The sequence below is a fragment of the Setaria viridis genome, chromosome 4 (assembly GCF_005286985.2).
Source record: "Setaria viridis chromosome 4, Setaria_viridis_v4.0, whole genome shotgun sequence".
Taxonomy (NCBI): Eukaryota; Viridiplantae; Streptophyta; class Magnoliopsida; order Poales; family Poaceae; genus Setaria; species Setaria viridis.
This window is the reverse complement of record NC_048266.2, coordinates 34,355,716-34,375,621: the sequence shown is the minus strand read 5'-3', so window position 1 is coordinate 34,375,621 and position 19,906 is coordinate 34,355,716. Positions and strand designations below refer to the sequence as shown.

The 19,906-nt window shown below is 47.9% G+C and overlaps 4 protein-coding genes across 10 annotated transcripts; 3 read left to right on the top strand and 1 right to left on the bottom strand.

Moving 5' to 3' along the window:
- Positions 1-1,906: 1,906 nt before the first annotated feature.
- LOC117851551 (pentatricopeptide repeat-containing protein At1g31430) lies at positions 1,907-3,631 on the bottom strand. The gene has a single exon (XM_034733375.2). It carries the CDS (start codon positions 3,629-3,631, stop codon positions 2,048-2,050), a length of 1,584 nt encoding a protein of 527 aa, XP_034589266.1. The 3' UTR covers positions 1,907-2,047.
- A 109-nt stretch (positions 3,632-3,740) lies between these two features.
- On the top strand, positions 3,741-5,454 carry LOC117851552 (uncharacterized). 2 transcript variants are annotated; one of them, XM_034733377.2, is made up of 4 exons: positions 3,741-3,974; positions 4,068-4,378; positions 4,482-4,692; positions 4,789-5,454. In XM_034733377.2, the coding sequence occupies exons 1-4, from the start codon at positions 3,741-3,743 to the stop codon at positions 5,323-5,325; spliced, it is 1,293 nt and encodes a 430-aa protein (XP_034589268.1). In that variant the 3' UTR covers positions 5,326-5,454. The 2 variants fall into 2 exon arrangements, with proteins under 2 accessions (XP_034589268.1, XP_034589267.1); XM_034733376.2 differs by having other exon boundaries at positions 3,741-4,378.
- Positions 5,455-7,239: 1,785 nt separating this feature from the next.
- LOC117852378 (protein FAR1-RELATED SEQUENCE 5) lies at positions 7,240-10,872 on the top strand. Of its 2 annotated transcripts, none has more exons than XM_034734444.2 (2): positions 7,240-7,645; positions 8,262-10,872. In XM_034734444.2, exon 2 carries the CDS (start codon positions 8,331-8,333, stop codon positions 10,344-10,346), a length of 2,016 nt encoding a protein of 671 aa, XP_034590335.1. In that variant the 5' UTR covers positions 7,240-7,645; positions 8,262-8,330; the 3' UTR covers positions 10,347-10,872. The 2 variants fall into 2 exon arrangements, with proteins under 2 accessions (XP_034590335.1, XP_034590336.1); XM_034734445.2 differs by lacking the exon at positions 7,240-7,645 and adding an exon at positions 7,666-8,065.
- A 203-nt stretch (positions 10,873-11,075) lies between these two features.
- LOC117852379 (uncharacterized) lies at positions 11,076-18,164 on the top strand. Of its 5 annotated transcripts, none has more exons than XM_034734450.2 (10): positions 11,076-11,584; positions 11,678-11,815; positions 12,304-12,372; positions 12,455-12,526; positions 13,160-13,242; positions 13,338-13,469; positions 13,684-13,894; positions 14,164-14,283; positions 14,457-14,509; positions 16,752-18,164. In XM_034734450.2, the coding sequence occupies exons 1-8, from the start codon at positions 11,129-11,131 to the stop codon at positions 14,209-14,211; spliced, it is 1,209 nt and encodes a 402-aa protein (XP_034590341.1). In that variant the 5' UTR covers positions 11,076-11,128; the 3' UTR covers positions 14,212-14,283; positions 14,457-14,509; positions 16,752-18,164. The 5 variants fall into 5 exon arrangements, with proteins under 5 accessions (XP_034590341.1, XP_034590340.1, XP_034590338.1 ...); XM_034734449.2 differs by lacking the exon at positions 16,752-18,164 and adding an exon at positions 15,633-15,927; XM_034734447.2 differs by lacking the exon at positions 16,752-18,164 and adding an exon at positions 15,622-15,927.
- The last annotated feature ends 1,742 nt before the right edge of the window (positions 18,165-19,906 follow it).

Here is a 19,906-nt window from a genome sequence, read left to right as displayed (position 1 = left end):
ACTGTTATGGAGTAGATGAATTATAATGTTTCCCAGTGAACCACGACCAGCTAGTAGCAAGTATCTGCCTCGCATCTTGCTTGCTAATCCTGGGAGTTGCCTGAAACAAACACAGGAGACGTATACTCCCTATAGATGTCCATTCGGGCCGCCCGGCCCGGTCCGGCCTGGGCCCAACAAGACCTGTTAAATTTTGTGCCGGGCCTGGCCCGTCATGATGACTTCATCGTGCCGGGCCTGGCCCGTCATGATGACTTCATCGTGCCGGGCCGTGCCCGCCCACGGGCCTCACCGGCGACCCAAGCACGGGCTCGAAAGGCCTTTTTCGTGCCGGGCCGACCCGTAGAGCACGGCCGAAATCGGGCCCAACAAGGCACACGGGCCCCCACGCTGCTGCCGCTCCCCGCAGCCGCAGGCCGCAGTCGGACCCCTCGCCGCCGTCGTCGCCGCTCCTTGCAGCCGGCCCCCTGCACCACCGCCGGACCTCCCCGACGCCGGCCCCCTGCGTCGCCGCTTCTTCCGCTGCCCGCGCCGCGGCCGGCCCTCTCGTCGTTGTCGTCGCCGCCGCACCCCGCAGCCAGCCCCCTCGTCGTTGTCGTCGCCGCCGCACCCCGCAGCCGCCCCGCGACACCGTCGGACCTCCACACCGCCGCTCCCACTCCCCGCGCCACCGCGGCGGTGGAGGAGGCCGAGAGGGAGGAGGCGGCGCCGACGGCGGTGGAGGTCATAAGGGAGGGAGGCGGCGCTGGAGGAGGCCGTGAGGGAGGGAGGGAGGGAGGGAGCGTCGCCCGCCGGAGATGGCAATAGAGAGGGAGGCGGCAGTCGGAGCAGGTGGAGGGGAGGTCGGAGGGGAGCCGGGGAGGCGATAGGGACTAGGGAGATGGCGGCGGCGTGGTGGACTACTGGGAGGCGATAGAGATCGGGAGTCGGGAGATTGGGAGATAGGGTTGGCCGGCTTGACAGGGCGGCAACGGGCCGAATGCTCGATTTCGTGCCGGGCCGTGCTGCCCGTCGGGCCGAGGCAGCAGCCCATGCCCGACACGAGCTAGCGGGCTGGGCCAGCACGAGCCCGAAGGGTGATGGGCCGGGCCGGGCTATGTGCGGGTCAAAAAAAGGGCTTCGTGCCGGGCTATCGGGCTACGGGCTGCATGTACATCTATGTACTCCCTCCGTTTCAAATTGTACGTCATTTTGACTTTTCTAGGTTCATAGATATTATTATGCATCCAAATTGTACATACTATATTTAGATGCATAATAATATCTATGAATCTAGAAAATCTAAAACGATCAACAATTTGGAACGGAGGGAGTAGCATCGAACTTGACATGTCATCTTGAGATTTGAAATTAATTAGGACTGCTAAGCTAGGAGTCGAGAATTTGACATGTTGTTGAGAATGTGGTGTCTATAGACGGTACATTCATTAGTACTTATGGCTTGGGGGACTAACCTCCCTCTGAAGAAATGCATGCCATTTTCTAGCAGATGTGCGATGTTTAATTTGCACCTTTCTGAAAATGCCATAAACTTTGCGAAGATGAACTGCTTCAAGGAAAAGGAAGAAATTGGGCAGAAGAGGATTCAATGACTCTGTCAACATACACCACGCTTTGCTGTCGACTATGCTGCAATCGATACAGTTATGTCGGCTGATGTTCCTTCAGTTAACTAATTGCAGAAGGCCTTAAAATGCTCATAAACTGCTCTCTCTGCTTCGACTTAATTCTCGCTCTCCTCTGTTTCTAGTAGGCTAAGCCTGATCCTACTTTGTGAGTCCATCCGGTCTACTACTCTTTTATTTTTCATTCGAGAGAACTCTGGGCACTTCAATATCTTCAGTGTTATGGTCATTTTGGTTTAATATCTTTAGGAGTTGATAAACCAGGCTGGCTACTAAATTGATTAGAATTGTTACTAAATTGAATTTTGTTTGACTATATGATCAAGCATTCTTTTGGTCAACATGGCGATTAATTGAATTCGATGAATGCTTAACCATTCCGATTCTGAAACATTAGATGTATCTCAGTATTGGCTCCGCTGTTAGTATCCTTTAACCTCAATCGAGCTGCACCCTGCAGTCTTCTTGACACTGGGGTGCGCCATCTTGCTCCTTACTCTTACAGCTTCCTCCCATCGACATGCTGTTGCATACACATTAGACATGAGGACATTGACACCAGGATTTGGGGAATCTTGCTCGGCAATTCGTTTGGTCAGCCGGTCGCTCATCTCAACATTGCCATGAGCCTTGCAAGCAGTGAGGAGTGCACCAAACAGTGGCATAGTGTCCTTGTTGACAGGCACGCCATTGATCAACCTCTCAGCTTCATCAAGTGCACCGGCACGCCCTAGAAGATTGACAAAGCAACTATAATGTTCGATTCTAGGTTCAATCCGATAGACCTCCTTCATGGCTTGGAAATGCCTCCGTCCTTCATCAACCAAGCCACCATGGCAGCAGGCACTCAGTACCCCAATGAACGTAATACCATCAGGCTTCACTTTGCTTATCTGCATCTCCTCAAACAATTCAAGAGCTCTACTGGCCTGACCATGTGTGGCCAGGCTGCAGATGATGGCAGTCCAGGCTGCGGCGTCTCTGCCCTGCATTCGCTCAAAGACATCCAGTGCCTTGTCAACATGCCCACACTTTGAGTACATCTCAATCAACGCTGTGCCAAGAACTGCATCAATCTTCATCTTCCTACCCTCAGCATACTGATGGATCCATTCACCTTGATCAAGAGTGCCGATATTGGCACAGCATGTCAGAAGAGTGACAACAGTGAACCTGTCTGGTTCCACCCGTTGCAACTGCATGTCTCGGAACAGCGACAATGCCTCCTCAAAGCTTCCATCTTGCACACAGGCGTTGATCATTGCAGTCCACAGAATTAGATCCTTCTCTGTGCATTGATAGAAGAGAGCTCTCGCCTTGTCCAGCTGTCCAGCAAGGGCATATCCCGACACGAGTATGGTCCAAGAAATGATGTTCCTCTCCGGCATTTGCTCGAACATCTTCACCGCCTCTTCCAAGCAACCATTCTTCGTGTACATGTCCAGAAGTGCATTTGCAACTGGGAGGTTGAATCCAAAGACTGCATCCATGTATGAGTGAATCCTCCTTCCCAAGCTCAGGTCCCCTGCTCTGGAGCAAGCGGTCACGGCAGTCACCAACGTTACCCTGTCAGGTGTGGCACCGCTCCTCTCCATCTCCTCAGCCAACGCAACTGCTGCTGTGAAGCGGCCGCACCTGACATAGCACCTGATCATCATATTCCACAGCACCAGGAACCTCCGCGGCATTTCGTCGAACACCTTCCGCGCCAGATCCGCGCGGCCCAGCATCGCGTACATGTCCATCAGCGAGCTCGCGGTGTACGCGTCCCATCGGAACCCGGTCTTCACGGCGGCCGCGTGCGCCTTGCGGCCCTCGACGGACAGCTTCATCACGCCGATCGCCCTGAGCACGAACGGGTAGGTGAAGCTGTCGGCGACGAGGCCGCGCGCGCGGAGGTCGTAGTACACAGCCATGACGCGCTGGAAGCTGCCGCGCCTGGCCAGGGTCCTGATCAGCACGTTGCAGTCGCGCAGCGGCATGGCGTGGTGGCACCCCGTCGCCATCGGAGGACGCGTGGGTAGGAGGCGCCACGCCAAGGCGGGGAATCTTCTGGTGGGTGCCGTATAGAAACGGGGAGAGCGACACGGATGGCTGGGGCCAGCTGTTGGCGAGATGGGCAAGCGGGTGGCCGTGGTGGTGGGAGGGAGCGTGGCGGGGCTGGCGGGCGCGCACGCCGTGGCGGGCGCGGGATGGGACGTGGTGGTTCTCGAGAAGGCGGCGGCGCCGGCAGCCGGGGGCGGCACGGGCGCCGGGCTGGGGCTCGACCCCCAGTCTATGGAGACGCTCGCCCGCTGGATCCCCGGGTGGGGCCTCGATGCGGCCACGCTGCCGCTCGCCGTCGACCTGGTAAGCCCCGCCGCCCTCTCCGAATCGCCTGGCGCTCGCAGTGAGGTGGAGATCTATTGGGAGCGGCGAACTGCTAACCGTTTATGGCTGCAGAACAGAGCAACGGACAGCGAGACGAAGGCGGCGCGGACGCTGGTTAGAGACGAGGACTTCAACTTCCGCGCGGCGCACTGGGGCGACCTGCACCGGCGGCTGCACGAGGCACTGCCGGCCTCGGCGACCGTGCTCTGGGGCCACAAGTTCCTGTCGTTCGAGGCGCCAGACGACACGCGCGGTGGGGTCATCGCGACGGCCCGCGTGCTGCGGACGGGGAAGACGGTTGATGTCGCCGGCGACATTCTCGTCGCGGCGGATGGATCCACGTCGTCCATCCGCCGCCGCTTCCTCCCCGACCTCAAGCTCAGGTTAGCTGCCCCTACCAAGGCTACGAATCCGTGGCGCTCTCGCGCGTTTGTCTCGATCGGCTCCGAAGGATGATCCATTTCTCACTCGCCATGGCTGGTGCAGGTACTCCGGGTACTGTGCGTGGCGAGGCGTGTTCGATTTCGCCGGGAAGGAGAGCTCGGACACCATGATCGGCATCCGAAGAGCCTACCCGGAGCTCGGCAACTGCCTCTACTTCGATCTTGCTTACAAGACGCACGCCGTGCTCTACGAGCTGCCCAGGAGCCGGCTCAACTGGCTCTGGTACATCAATGGCCCAGAACCGGAGCTCACGGTAACAATGGCCGTCCCCTCGTTGCGTCATTGACGCTATATGCTAGTGTCCTTCCCTCTCGTTGTTCGTTGATTCCGACACGACTCGCTTGAGCAGGGGAGCTCGGTGACCATGGAGGCGACCGACGCCATGGTGGCGCGGATGCGGGGCGAGGCCGGGCGCGTTTGGTGCCCCGAGCTGGCGCGGCTGGTCCGGGAGACCGCGTCGCCGTTCGTGAACGTGATCTACGACGCGGACCCGCTGCCGCGGCTGTCGTGGGCGGGCGGCCGCGTGGTGCTCGTCGGCGACGCGGCGCACCCGACCACGCCGCACGGCCTGCGAAGCACCAACATGTCCGTCATGGACGCGCGCGCGCTCGGGCGGTGCCTGGCGAGGTGGGCCACGGAGCCGGCGGCGCCCGCGCGCGCGCTGGCGGAGTACGAGGCGGCGCGGCTGCCCGTCGTGGCCGCGCAGGTGCTGCACGCGCGCCGGCTCGGGCGGGTCAAGCAGGGCCTGCCGGTGGACGGCGAGGCGGAGGGGTTCGACGTGAGGATGGCGACCGAGGACGCGCTGCAGCTGCGGCAGAGGTCCATGCCGTTCTTTGGAGGCGCGCCAACAGCAGATGATGGCGCTGGCGGTTCGGATTTTTGTTAGAATCAGAAAGTGTTGTATTTTGATTTTTTTTTAGGTTTGCCACCTCCATTTATCAAGAAGTTTGTTGGTAAAAACTACTATGATTCTTTAAAGTTTAGATGAATTATATAAGCATATTAATGACTTTAACTGGAAAAACTCAAAATTAGAATGTTGTAGATCCCATGTTTCATATAAAAAATCATCTTCATCCGAATTTGTATGAAAAAAGATATAATTGTTTTAAGATAAGAACTAGCCTGTCACGATGTCGTGACAAACTTGCTACGTGGAATATGTATTGGTAGACCTCTCCGCATATTCCATCATGATGCACCTTATCACACCAATACAATCCGCACACACAGTTTTTATCATGCCAATGTAAAATAGCAGGATAGAGTATTTTTGTCACGCCACACGGACGTGTGCGACCAAAATAAAAAAGTTTATTTGGATGGATTATTTTTAAAATATTAATTAGAAAAGTTAAAAATAAAAAATATTCTACCTAGTGGTGGCCATGTTATTTTCTCTCTCTTTTGATTGAAGGAAATATTTGCCCTTGTTACCTATTTTTTCCGCTCATCACACTACAATCCATAACTTCCACGGTCTTTCTCGCACTTTAGGTGGATAAGACTATTTTCGATGGAGTTTAATAAGGGTTTATTTTTATTAAATTATGTGACACTCTAGCAAATTTGATAACATGGCAAAATAAATGGAGAGAGAGAGGAGAGGGAGTTTCGTCGGAGTGAAATTAGGTGTGCGATGTTCTCAAGATTATAAAACCTATAGAAACTCCAATTAGATAGTTTCATTTTATCCAATTGCGTCCAACCCCGTGCATTGCAATTAAATTGTACGGCTAGCCTAACAACCCGTGAAATAAAACTAAGTATTGGAGGTTTTTTTAATCCATCAACTCAAATATCTTAAGATGACATGGCACTCTCCACGGGAATGCTCTAACAGACACTAAAGGCCCGCTTCAGTAGAGTTTATGGGTTTGGTTTCTCGCTAGAAACAAAACAAATATTACAACACACAAATAACTTCTGTAGATAAAAGAAATCCTGCCAAACAGTTCAGGGTTTTAGAGGACAAACCAAAAATATTTCTGCGTCTCTACTATAACCTCCAAATTGGAAAAACTTATTTCACACATTATACCTCTAAGACTTACAACCTAACTTTATTTCATGCAAGAAATTATCTTTAGCAGTTTTTTACACGAATTTTTTCTAGAATTTTAGTGTCCCTACTTGCAAAGCTATTCTAAATGGCGAAAAGATGCTATTAATCCTCTTTTGGCACTTCAGTACGCATGGTCTAACTAAGGGGTTGAAATGAGTCCACGTGCACAAGTAGCGAATTCACCATCTTTTCATCATGTGGTTCTCTTTCTCGATCAGTCTCAAAATTCCTACTTTCTTCCCCACTATCTTCTCTTATCGCGCTCCATCACCTGCCTCTTGTCGCCGGAGACAGGGATACGATGAGCCATACCTCCATCCACTGAGTCTTTTCTCATCAAGGGTGGTTTCTACCCTACTCTCCCTGTCCTTTTATACTCATGCTCAGCGCAAAGAGAGGAAATTTATCTGAGCTCGAGCTAATTTCTTCTTTAGCTGGTAATCATCCTATCTTTCATGGATGGGTTGCTTCAAGAATTCCTCTTGCTGGTGTGAATATTTGGGTGTAACTAAACCCCAATTCCTCCAATATTACCTCGACCTTATTTTATTAATATCAAGTAATTGTTTTCACTATATTTAGTTTCTCTTATAACACAATCCACACAGTAACTCCCTCCGTTCCAAATTGATTCAAAACGACCTACAACGGATGGAGTATCTTAGGTACCTTCCGAGATTGCAAACACATCGTATTCATATATGAATCGAATTGCAAGATCACATCAATCAAAAATCAATTTTCAACTTCACACAAGCTTCTCTCTCTCTTCGCACAGTACGCCTGGGTCGGGCTTCTCTTCATCCCCGAGCTCCTCCTCCCTCCCCAACCTCCCCTCTCTTCCCAAAATCTCAAGTCCCAACCTCCCTCCCTCCGCAGTCCAAGCTCCCTCGTCTGGGACGGCGCGGACGGCCACACTTGGGCGACGCGAACCGAGGAGCCGTGGGCTGCGTGGAGTTGCGGGCCAGCCGCGTGGGGGGCGGCGCGGGGTGCCGAGGACCGCGGGCGCGGGTGGGGCGGTGCCGAGCTGCGCTGCCGCCGCGTGGGAAGCAGGCATACTTTTCTCGGAGAAGTCCGATGCGGCGCGGGAGAGCTCGGCAGTTGCGGCCGGCGACGGACGAGGACTCCCGCTCGCTTTGAGGTGAGCGACGCTGGATGAGAGGTCTCCCATAGTTAGGAACTGGATGAGGGGCTCGTTGGAGCTGATTTTTGCATCTCTCTCGGGTAGGGGGTGGGATGAGAGTTTGGTTGGAGTTGCTCTCAGTCGATGTGTCTGCAGTTGGGTAGTATGTGGTTATCTGGATTGTGCAATTGAACTGCCTGAAGATTGAGCCGTATGAATGATGATGCTTAGAGCAATTTGAAATTAGTCATGCTACTAGCGGATTTATTGAAGTTTGTGATATGGGTGCTCTTGGCTGCTGATAGGAATGGTGAAATTTAAGCCTGTTCGGACGGTGGATGCTGCTGCTGCCCGCTGCCTGCTGCTGCTGCCGCTGCAGCTGCGCCGCTCTCTGCCGAGCAGCAGCAGGCAGCTGCAAAGCAGCGCTCCGAACAGGCTGTAAGTTGTCATTCACTTTAGTTGAGGATACATGTTCTTCTATCAGTGTTCAGGTGTCAAATTTGTGCTGTATCCATGATGTTTTGCTATCTTTTCCAATTGCCTCTCTGTGTGTTTGCCCCCTCTGAAATTCAAGTCAAAATGTCTAATGTCTTATCCTTGTCTGGCCATTCGTCTGGCTATCTAATTATTGCAGTGATTTATCGCACTCGGAGGCATGCATTTCCCTTGAAAATTGGAAATTTTGGAGATTTTGAACTGTTGAATGGAGTATTCATCAAGTGAAGATGAGGAATTGGTTGAAGAGTTCATCGATGTTGAGGATGATACGGGTACTGCGAATATTGACCAACGAACTGGTGTGATGGCTTCCCAGATTCATGGTATTGATCCCTCTGATGGATCCATGGCACCAACCGGAAATGAGCTGCTGATGGCAGCTGATGTGGTGGCAAAAAATGATGAACCACGCATGGGCATGGAGTTTGAATCTGATGCAGCTGCCCGGGCATTCTACAACGCATATGCATTACGTTTTGGGTTTGGGATCCGTGTTGCACGATCCCGTAGTGAGCGGAGAAAGGGTGTTGAAGTGCTCGTTATGAAGCGTTTTGTGTGCTTGAAAGAGGGACATCACAAGAAGAAGCCTGTGGACCCTAGCAACAAGAAAAAGAGAAAGCGCCTCTCTATACGGGATGGGTGCCCAGCGATGATGGAGGTGGTGCGTAGGGGCCCAGATAAGTGGGTTATCACGAAGTTGGTGCTGGACCACACCCATGTTATCATTAGTGCAGACCGGGCACGGGAGGTCCAACTCCGCCGCCTCTCTGGGAAGTTTCAGGAGCATGAGAACCAATTGCAGGAGTTGCGAAGGAATGTGTTTGGAGATACAGATGCTCAGGGGCTTTTTGATTACTTCAAGAGAATGCAGTCAGAGAACTCTGGTTTTTTCTGTTCTATACAAGTGGACAGTAAGAATTGTGTAAGCAATGCAGTTTGGGTTGATGCAAGAGCTAGAATGGCCTACACATACTTTGGGGATGCTGTTTACTTCGACACTACTTATAGTCAAAATGAGAATATGCTGCCCTTTGCAGCTTTCACAGGCGTGAATCACCATGGTGACACTGTTGTTTTTGGCTGTGCCTTAATTTTGGACAGGACAGAATCTTCATATGCTTGGATTTTTGAGACATGGTTGACAGCGATGGATAAACGGTTGCCATTTTCCTTTACTACCGATGAAGGAAAGGGAATGGCAGCTGCAGTTGCGAAAGTATTTCCTCAATGTTTTCATCGTCTTTGCAGATGGCGAATCTTGTCTAGATGCAAGAAGAAATTGACTGATGTATACACAAGATTTCCTGGGTTCCATGACGAACTAAAGAGATGTATTAATGAGTGTGATACTGTGCCTGTTTTTGATATGTTCTGGGGCTCCATTCTTGACAAGTATGGCCTGAGAGATGATACTTGGCTTCAATCACTGTATGAGATAAGGCACAAATGGGTTCCTGCGTACCTAACCAGCTCCTTCTTCGCTGAGTTGTCATTAACACATAGAGTAGAAACAGTCAGCAGGTTTCATAGGAACAACTTCAGTGCAAGAGTTTCTCTGAGTAATTTTATCACTAGATTTGATCAGTACATGGACAGTTTGTATGTGAGTGAAGCCCGGAAAGACATCATTTCACTTCCTCCTGAACAGCTTCTGAAAACTAACACAGTCTTGGAAAAACAAGCGGCAAGCATCTACACCAGAGCTGCATTTGAAACATTCCAGGTGGAATTGATTGAAGCATTGCAGCATTTTGCTGTCAAAGTTCAGGACGGACCATACATGAAGTACTATGTCGAAAGAGGTGGCAATCCTCCTACCAGGCATACTGTTTTCTACAACGTCACTGAGAAGAAGGCCTGGTGTGATTGCTGCCGGTTTGCCTTCTCAGCGATACTTTGCAGGCATGTGCTTGGAGTGTTTGTCATGGCTGGTGTTATCATGCTTCCGGAGCCTTGCATCACGAAGCGATGGACAAAGAAAGCCAAGATGGGGCCAGAACTGATCGGGCTTAATGTGGGCAATGAAAGCGGCAGTGCAGATTCTGTGGCTTCGAGGTATAATGATCTCGTTCGTGACGCAATGAAGTGTGCGGAGAAGGGAGCTGTATCAGCCGGAACCTTCAGAGTTGCGAAGGAAGTGCTGTGCAAAGCGTTCATGGAGATCAAGGCTCTCAGGGAGAAACTGAACAAGGATGCTCTGCACTCTGCAGTGAGTAGATAGCAGATAGCAGCGGTTTGATGTCTTGAGAGGGCATTTGAGAGATTGATTTGGGCATATTTTGTGAAGAATTTGTTGCACCAGAGGATGAGCTTTCGGTTTGCTTGCAGCAATGACCTATCGACATGTCAGGTGCTGTCAAGAAAATCCAATCATGCTGATCGAGTTGTATATGTCAATAGCATAGTGCATCCTTCCATCTCTACCTGACTTTTGTGGCAACCAGATAGTAGGTTCTGGCCTCCTGCCTGAGTGCCTGAATGCTGGGCTGGTGATCATGACGTCACAAATCACAGCTGCTGATATACTTGAATGGTCGTGTCTGCAGGATCTTCCCTTGTACTCCCTCTGTTCTAAATTATAGGTGGTTTTGCCTTTTTTAAATTTATAAATTTTCTAGGCGCATAGTAAAAACTAAAGTTTGAACTTTAGGATGCCAAAAAACAACTTATAATTTGGGACAGAGGGAATACAGTTTATCTAATTTTTTGAAAAAAATATGACGGTTTGCTTGTTCTTGTACAGTCTAGGCTTGTTTGTTCAGCTGTTCCCTTTTTAAGGGGAATTTGTTCAGCTGGTTATGCGTTGCAAACTGTGTGGACTGGAGTGAAGAGCTTCACTAGTTCGCTCCGGGCCTGTGGCTAGGAATTGAGCAAGACCAGTGATCTCCTGGCCCAAATTTTAACACGCGCGCAAAAAGATGAAGCGAGGAAATTGCAAAAGAAAAAAAAATTAAGAAAAAGTAAAGCGAGAAGCTCCAACACAAACGAAATCAAACGGCAGCAATGGCCACCACCACATCTCTCCGCTCCCGCCTCCTCATCCTCCCACCGCCGCCGGCGTCCCCCACCGCCGTCTCCCTCCGTCTCCGCCCACACGCCGCCGTACTGCCCTCATGTTCCCGGAGGAGGAACCTCCACCTCACGGCACGGGCGGCGCCGCCCGGCGGCGCGGTGGCCCCCGCGTCGTCGTCGTCGGCCCCGGCGGAGGAGAAAGAGAAGGATGAGAAGGGCGGGGGTGTGGGGCTGTCGGCGACCGATGCGGAGATGCTGTGCGAGTTCCTTCGCGCCGACCTGCCGCACCTGTTCGACGACGTGGGCATCGACCGGTCCGCGTACGACGACCGCGTGCGGTTCCGCGACCCCATCACCCGCCACGACACCATCGACGGCTACCTCTTCAACATCCGCCTCCTCAAGCTACTCTTCCGCCCCGACTTCTACCTCCACGCCGTCAAGCAGGTTCGGCGCGCTCGGCTCTGGCGAGGACGCGAGCGTGCGCAGCGAAATTTTGCAGCTACGGCAGATATTGACTGTGCTGAATTTTGTTTCTAGACAGGGCCGTACGAGCTCACCACGAGGTGGACCATGGTGATGAAGTTTATGCTCCTGCCGTGGAAGCCGGAGCTGATCTTCACCGGGCTGTCGATCATGGGCGTCAATCCACAGAATCTCAAGTTCAACAGCCATGTGGTAAGCACTATTGCTTATCCAGGGACATTGATGATTCCAGAAGAACTAGTGGTGCCGGTCTACACAGTCCTTAGTATAGTAGTATTTGCACTATTCAGTACCTCGAGAGTTAAGATGTTATATATGTGCATGAGTGGTAGACCAATATCAGGACTATGGGTTAGTTGTTGGGTCAACTAGTTAGCACACCACAAAAATTATCAGAGATTTCTCTGACGAGGTGCCTGCCTGTTTTCACATATTTAATATCACACCATGATGTGTTTCCATTTTTTAGTCGGTAGTTATGCCATACAATACAAAGGCATTTTTATCACAATGTTCATGGTACAGCGTTCCCCCTACAATACAGTGCTTCTTCCCCGCCCTCCCTATATGGGCTACAGTATTTTTTACCTGGCCAATCTCCTTCATTTAGATTGTAATGATCAGCAATGTAGTCGTTTTCATTAAATGGTGCTATGGTTTTCTGATATGCTGAACTGCAGGATCTTTGGGATTCAATACAAAACAATGAGTACTTCTCGTTTGAAGGATTACGGGATGTTTTCAAGCAGGTAATCTTCCATCAGCCTATTATTTTCCTTTTTCACACGCCAACATGTATTTACAGACTCTGGTTTTTGGCTTTTTGCACAGCTACGGATTTACAAGACGCCAGACATAGAAACACCAAATTACCTTATTCTAAAGAGGACTGCACATTATGAGGTATTAATGCATCACCCATACTGATTTTCAATGTGATTTATGCTTGATTTACAATTTTTGTGTACACAGTCACCCAGGGCAATCTAATGCATCTTCTATACTGATTTACTTCGTGCTTGATCTACAGTTTTTGTGTACCTAGAGTAATCTAATGCAACAGCTATACTGATTTACTATGTTCTTGATCTGCAATTTTGAGTATTCAGAGCAATTTAATGCATCATCTATACTGATTGAAGATTTGCTTTATCTACAACTTTTGTATACTCAGAGCAATATAAGCCTTAGATTGTTGACATCTAATGGCCCATATTCATTTGGCTCTTATCAGTAATTGTTACATTCGTCAAATATATTTCAGATACCACTAATACCTCATCCGCTAATTATTACGTCTAATCAAATCACTTCCATTTATTTCAACGATGAATAACAAATATTATTCTTATTTCTAAAACTTGGATTCCACTTACATGTTGATATATAAATACAGCAAGTGTTGGCATGCCCTCATAATCCACCTATATGATCTTTTACTTGCAGAGTAATAATCTGTAAAAAGGTTAATAATAAATTTTAGTTCTTCAGAGATTTTATGCAAGAGGTGAAACTTATGAGCATAACTATTTTCAGGTTAGAAGTTATGAGCCATTCTTAATAGTTGAAGCAAAAGGAGATAAACTGACAGGATCATCAGGCTTCAATAATGTAACTGGGTGAGTTTTTCTATACGTTACAGTTGTCCATAAATATGTCAAACAGATTCTTGAAACTCCATGCGTCGCAATACTGAATGTACTTATACATGTAGGTATATATTTGGCAAGAATGCTTCATCTGAAAAGATTCCAATGACTACACCTGTCTTCACTCAAGCTTCTGATGACACACTTTCAGATGTATCCATCCAGATAGTTCTGCCGATGAACAAAGACTTGAACAGGTATATCCAGGGATTCAGATCTCAGCTCCAGGCTTCCTGCCATTTCTTGTTATATTTTTTCCCTTGGTGTTTTGCCAGTTTCCACTTTTCTCTTCTTTTTCTTCTGATTTTTTTAGGCTATGATTTTATATCTGTACGATAAGTTAAATGAAGGAAATGTTTTCAATAATTTTCATGGTTTTACTTATGTGGCTAATGGTATTTTCTATATCAGTTTACCAGCTCCAAATACAGAAGCAGTTACTCTGCGGAAGGTAGAAGGAGGCATTGTTGCAGTAAAAAAATTCAGTGGACGACCAAAAGAAGAAATTGTGCTCCAGAAGGAAAAGGATCTACGCTCCCAGTTACTCAAAGATGGATTGAAGCCTCAACAAGGCTGTTTGCTCGCGCGTTACAATGATCCCAGGACAAAGAGCTTCTTAATGGTATATTTCCTTGTATATCTTCCATTTAATTTAAATATTAATTACTTTATGTGCCTTCCATGTTGTTGTATGAAATTCAAGATGAATTATCTCTCATAATTCTAGGAAATCTACATGAATTTCCTTCAGAAAACTAGATAGTTCATATTCTTGGATATTGAATGTAGAATGTTGCCTTACCCATCTCTGCCCATGGTTCCAAAAGGCCACTTTGATCTTTTATTCTCCATTGTTTTTTTAACTGAAAATCTGCTCTTTCTGATCCAAAGAGGAACGAGGTGCTGATACGGCTAAATGACTTTACATTGGAGTTGTAATCATCACTGTCAGCAACAGATTTATGTAACACTACGTGTTGGGTTTGGAGATTTCAGTGCACCATTGGAAAGGTAAATCTGATATTTATTTGTGAACATTATCTGCACTGAAGTCATTCATAGGTGCTTATCATTTTTATTTGAAACAATTTTTACATGTTAGATTATGAATACTGCATCATTCTTGCTGCTGCATTTTAAGTCTGTCTGAGCCTGAGCTGCATTTGATTTTGGTTCCTGTGCAGGACAAATCATGTAGATGGGCGGATGTGCTTTATGTAAATGTAAATTCTGAAAGGTAATAAGCTACAAGATAAAGCAATAGATCATCCTATTTTGTTTATACACCAAATTTTGAATTGACAGAAAAAATAAGTATTAGAACGAAAGTAGATGAGAAATGCTCTTAACCTGGGCCTTAACCTCTCGTGCTTCTACAATTGGATTGGGTTGTCAGTTGTCACATCCTGGGTGCAATGATCTGTTTTGGGCCAACTTTGCCCTGTACAATATAACGCTGAACTAGGACTCGCAGAACTGACTGTGCTCAAGTCTTAATAGAATTCAGTGCTTGTCCTTAGGTTTCAGGTGATGACAATAATTATACACTTGCCATGCACAGTCGGAAAGCATACACAATAAATAGGCCATTTCGGTGGAGGCCTGAATCTGCATAATCTGGCAAGGAGGATGTACAGGCTGTCTAATTATGAAATGCAGTTGCCTCCATGGAGTTCTGACTGACCACCAAACTCATGATCCAAATCAGTTTTCAGCACTACCTTAACTATGTCCTCGTCAGATAGCGATTGTTGCATTGCATGTTTTCTAGCCCCACGCGTGCATGCAAATCCAGTCTGTGCCCATAGATGCTGAAGGTTAATATGTCTGTATCCTTGTCAAGCTGTCCTGCCCCTCCAGGCATGCAGCCCGTACTCCTAGTAGTAGGTGAGAACTGCCGATGCCTCTAGAATCATTCATCCCCTTCTCGTTTGCAACGTAGGTAACCGAAGAGGTTTAAGAAACCCTGGAAGGTAAGAGGTAACACTTCGAATGTAACACTCCCGAAGAGTCGTCAATGAGGATGATAATGCTAGCTACTTTGCATACTTAATCGAAGTAAAGCTGCAATAGAGGATTTCAAGAGGATGTGACAAGATGGTTGAGGAAACTAAATTTGATTGAAACATAACTGCATTGTTTCACAAAATAAGTCATTCTAGGATTCTTATAGTACTTTGAGGTATCTCTGTGTTTATTTGCAAAAAAAAAACAAAAACCGTAAGATAAAAGGGTGCAAAACAAAGGGAGGAAATAATCAGTCTTGATAACTATATATGTAACTGATAACTAACTTAGATCATATGATTTGTGCGTGTGTTCTCATCCATCTTTCTCCCTTGCGTTAAGCCAACGGACAGGCCTTCACGCATGACGGCATGGTGTTGAGTGAGCCATTGTTTCATGGGGCGTGAGTAGCATGAATACAACTGGCTAGGCCTGCACTTTTAGTGTACTGCTACAATGAATGTTTTTGTGTGTGAGGCATTTTCCTTGTGGGACTAGACTCTTTCAAAAACTTAGAAAAGTCTGAAGCCCTCAAAGTGATGTTTAAATTTCAGCACCTCTGTCCTCTCCCATGTTCTGAATATTGTCTTAAAGTGTCCTTGTATCTTGTGTTACACAAAGAAAAGGAACTGCACATATGGAGAACTAGCACAGTCTGGCTTGAATATCAAGAAACTTATCTGAAAGAAACTTGCAAGAAATTGCACATGGTGCATGGTGAATACAAAAATAAACAAAGTCGTCTGACTTCATGTAATCTGGTGCAATTCTAAGCTAAAATATGTCAAATCTCAGCTATCTGGTATTGCTCCGTGAATGGCTGAATGATCACATGAAAGCTACTGCTTATCAGGTAAGAGTGAGATCACTACTTGGAAACCAAAGCCAGGATTATTATTCAAAAAAAAAAAACAAAGCCAGGAACATGACATCAGAAATACAGATTCCTTCCATCACAAGTACTCCAACTTACAACTTGACTGCTTTTCATAGATAACACCAAAATTATGCATGGGAGTTCTTTGCATGCTTAGTCAATGGTTACAGTGGATAAAATTTGGCACGCATTATTATATTACACATGTGATTTTGTCATGCTGCTTTTGTCAAAACTCAGAACTATGAAAATCAAGTCAAGTCTGTTGCTTGGTTGGTTTAATCTGTGCATTTTCCGGGAAGGTTGCTAGCTTGAAGTCTAGGTGTTGAAACATGAAAACGTATCCACTTTACAGTGCCAACTACACAACACAAAAGGTTAAAATGGTGCAGGGTTTACATTGCAAACAAACAGATAAGTCAATACTGAAACTCTGAAAGCTGACTACCATATCTTTCTTCTGATATAAAAATGTCCATCCTTAATTCTTAAAAGTTTTTGTCGGCCTAACAATCCAAGAAGTTGTTGTGTCAAGACTGAAAATACACATTCATTGTATTAATTACAACCTGTGATGTGCTAACTATGCAAGCAGTACGGAGGTTGTGAGTTGTTTTCGGCAGCAATGTAATGAAGTCAAGGTATGAACAGTTGATGATGACGTGGCGGTGGTTCTGCGCCATAAGTGTGAAAGCAGCTCTTCGATACATAGGTTTTAAATCCTGCCGGGGCACGCGGCACGCATGTACAATGATCTACATCAGCTACCAAACGCTTAGTTTCTTTTTTCCTTGAAAGGAGCTACCAAAATCAAAATACACAAGAAACCGTTGATGATCTTATTTGGACCTTGTCCTGGCGCCCAAATTCAACCTTCTCGGTTGAACACTAATCAAAGCACCTCAGCGCAAAGATAAATCCAATCCGTATTAGAGAACAATAACGCTACAGAACTGAAATCTTAAAAAATCGGACACTCAACGTATATTGCAATAGTTAAGCATAAATGTTGTAACTATTGTTTCTTCGTGTTTCACAGTGAATGTTGCACGAAACATAGTGTTCATGTTGCGGCGGAAATTTTCTATTCCAGAATCGAACGACGTACTCATTTTATACATTACTTTTCATGTTGCACATGATTGCTAATGTTGCATTTCGAAATTTTTAATGTTTCATCGGAGCGTCTGATGGAACGGACGATCCGAGCGCTAGCAGCCACGATCAGAGAATTTCTCCTATAACAACAGTACAACCACACTGTTTTGTGTGATTTATCATGAAATTCCTTGTGTATTCACAATACAGTGTATTGGTGGGAACCACCTCATAGTGTGCTCATCCTTGTATAATGAAAAAAAAGGTGAAGTAGCTCGGTATGCTACATAGAATATGGTAGAGCGTGCGTGGGTAGTAATTCCTGTGGTTGGGCTGGGCACCACCTTGCCTGCCTGGTACTGTAGCGAGACATGCCCAGCTGCACAGTGGTTTAAAATTTGATGTCCAACAGAAGGGACCAACTTATGTCTTTTACGCACGGCATGCGTATTTATGGACCCTCCAAGTATTGACCACAGGCCGGATCTCAAAAGAAAATTATTGAGCACAGAGTGTGGTCATGGCTCAATTCAAGATGGGCCTCTCTCCTCCCTGGAGGCGAAGGCAATGGCATTCCAATCCCTGCCGTCTGACCTGAGTGGTCCGGTCCGGGCTGAATGAAAAGAATACTACAAACAGTGCACAGCACATGCAATGCAGGCAGTGGATTTCCTCTTGGCAGCCCTACTGTACTACCTTCCCTTTTGCCCTCAAGGAGATGACCACTGCATTAGATTATGATCAGATCTTGCCCATTGGTTGTCTCTCTGTCTTTCTTTCTGTATTTACATTCTTTATATTACTAAATGCTTTTCAGCTGCACTACCTTTACTTATGGCCATGGACCAAATTAAAGAATTGTAATTATCAATGGGTGAATACAACCCACCAAGGCATTTCCTTTAGGCTACATTTGGATGTAGACATTGAGCTGCTGGAATTGAATTAGGTACCAATACCAAAATGGATTGGTCTTGGAAATGTGTTACAATACCAAATCTGTTGTTTGGATGTATATAATATTGATAGATGGAATTCAATGAGCAGGCAAATACCAATTCACGATTGGATCCAGCATGTCTTGAAATTGAGAATTGGCTACCTTCTTCTCCCCTCCACCCAGCCATGGCAGCCATTGGCCACCCGCGCCCCCACCTCGTCGGAGAAGGCCGAGCCGCGCCGCCCGCGCCTGGAGCAGAGCCGCCCCAACCCCCCCCCCCCCCCCCCCCCCCCACACACACACACACACATACCCCGCACCTCACCTCGTCGGAGACGGCCGAGCCACGCCAGCCGCTTCTGGGGCGGAGGTCACCCGCGTGCCACGCCCCCACCTCGTCGGAGAAGGCCGAGCCGCACCGCCCTTGCCTGGGCGGAGCTCACCAGTGTCACCCTTGACTCGCCAGAGAAGGTCGTGCACGCCGTCCTTGACTAGCCGAGAAGGATGTGCCTCAGCTCGCCTCGCGTGCCCCGTCCTCCTTCGCACTGTTGGGACCTTGCGGCCTGACAGATTTCTGACTCTTTTCTGTTCATCATTTTTTTTGTTCGCTCGCGGAGAGGTGTAATGTCTTTGCAGGAATGGATTGCTGGCGCGGGGTGGTGACTTCGCGTGCGGCGACACGGGGATTGCGAAGCTCGGGAGTGAAGACTAAAGTCAGATCCGTAGAATCCATGGTTGTTTTTTTTGGGGCGCTTTCGGTGGGACGACGCGAGTTCGCCACGAGCTTGGCTGTAAAGTGATGAGTTATAAAGTATGTGATAAAAATAGTGTTTTGAGGGGGGGGCGCTTTCGGTGGGACGACGCGAATTCGCTACGGGAGGCCACTTCGAGCTTGGCTGTAAAGTGATGAGTTATAAAGTATATGATAAAAGTGGTGTAATGTTACCGTAACGATCCGAATGTGCTTCGATAAAGTTGTAAGGGGGCATTGTGTTGGGCACGTCGTGAATGGAAAAGGACATGTTCTGGATGGAGGGGGAGTTCACTTTAGCTCACCCGAAGTTTTTTCATTTGGAACTGTTCAGCCCCTAACTTCGGGGGACAGTATTTTACCCCAACACGCACCATCCACTGGAGCACCAACTCCGTCCGCTCCGACCCAAGCGGAGCCCTTCGCTAGAGCTCCACACCGAAGGTCGGTGGAGAGATGAAGGGGGGAGAGAGACAGATACAAGATACGGAGAAGGGGAGAGATGGGAGATGGAGAGAGATGTAGGAGAAGGGGGAGGTCGACATTGCCAAAGGGAGTGCGGCAGTACACTGAATGCCGCTTGGTATTGGAGTGAGATTCCGATCAGCAATTCCAAAACCATCCGAACAGCAAAATTCGGATGCACCCGCACCAATGCCAATTTCGAATTTCAAACTTCAATATCTATATATAAACGGTACCTTAGAGATCGAGAAAAAGGAACTGAAGGCCGGATCGTGTGAAGGATCAGAACACGTTGAAAACAAAGTATCTTAACAAGTCTCCCTTTTCTTTTGTGAGAACCAGGATTTCAGCTCTGGTTGGTGTAGCACCACATTTGATGACTCACCACACGTACGCGTTCTCATGGTCATGGTCTCATGGACCAGAGACTAGGGTTGAAGTTACACCTGCCGTAGCCCATAGGTGACCATATCTCGGTTGTTCACCTTGAAGAGCG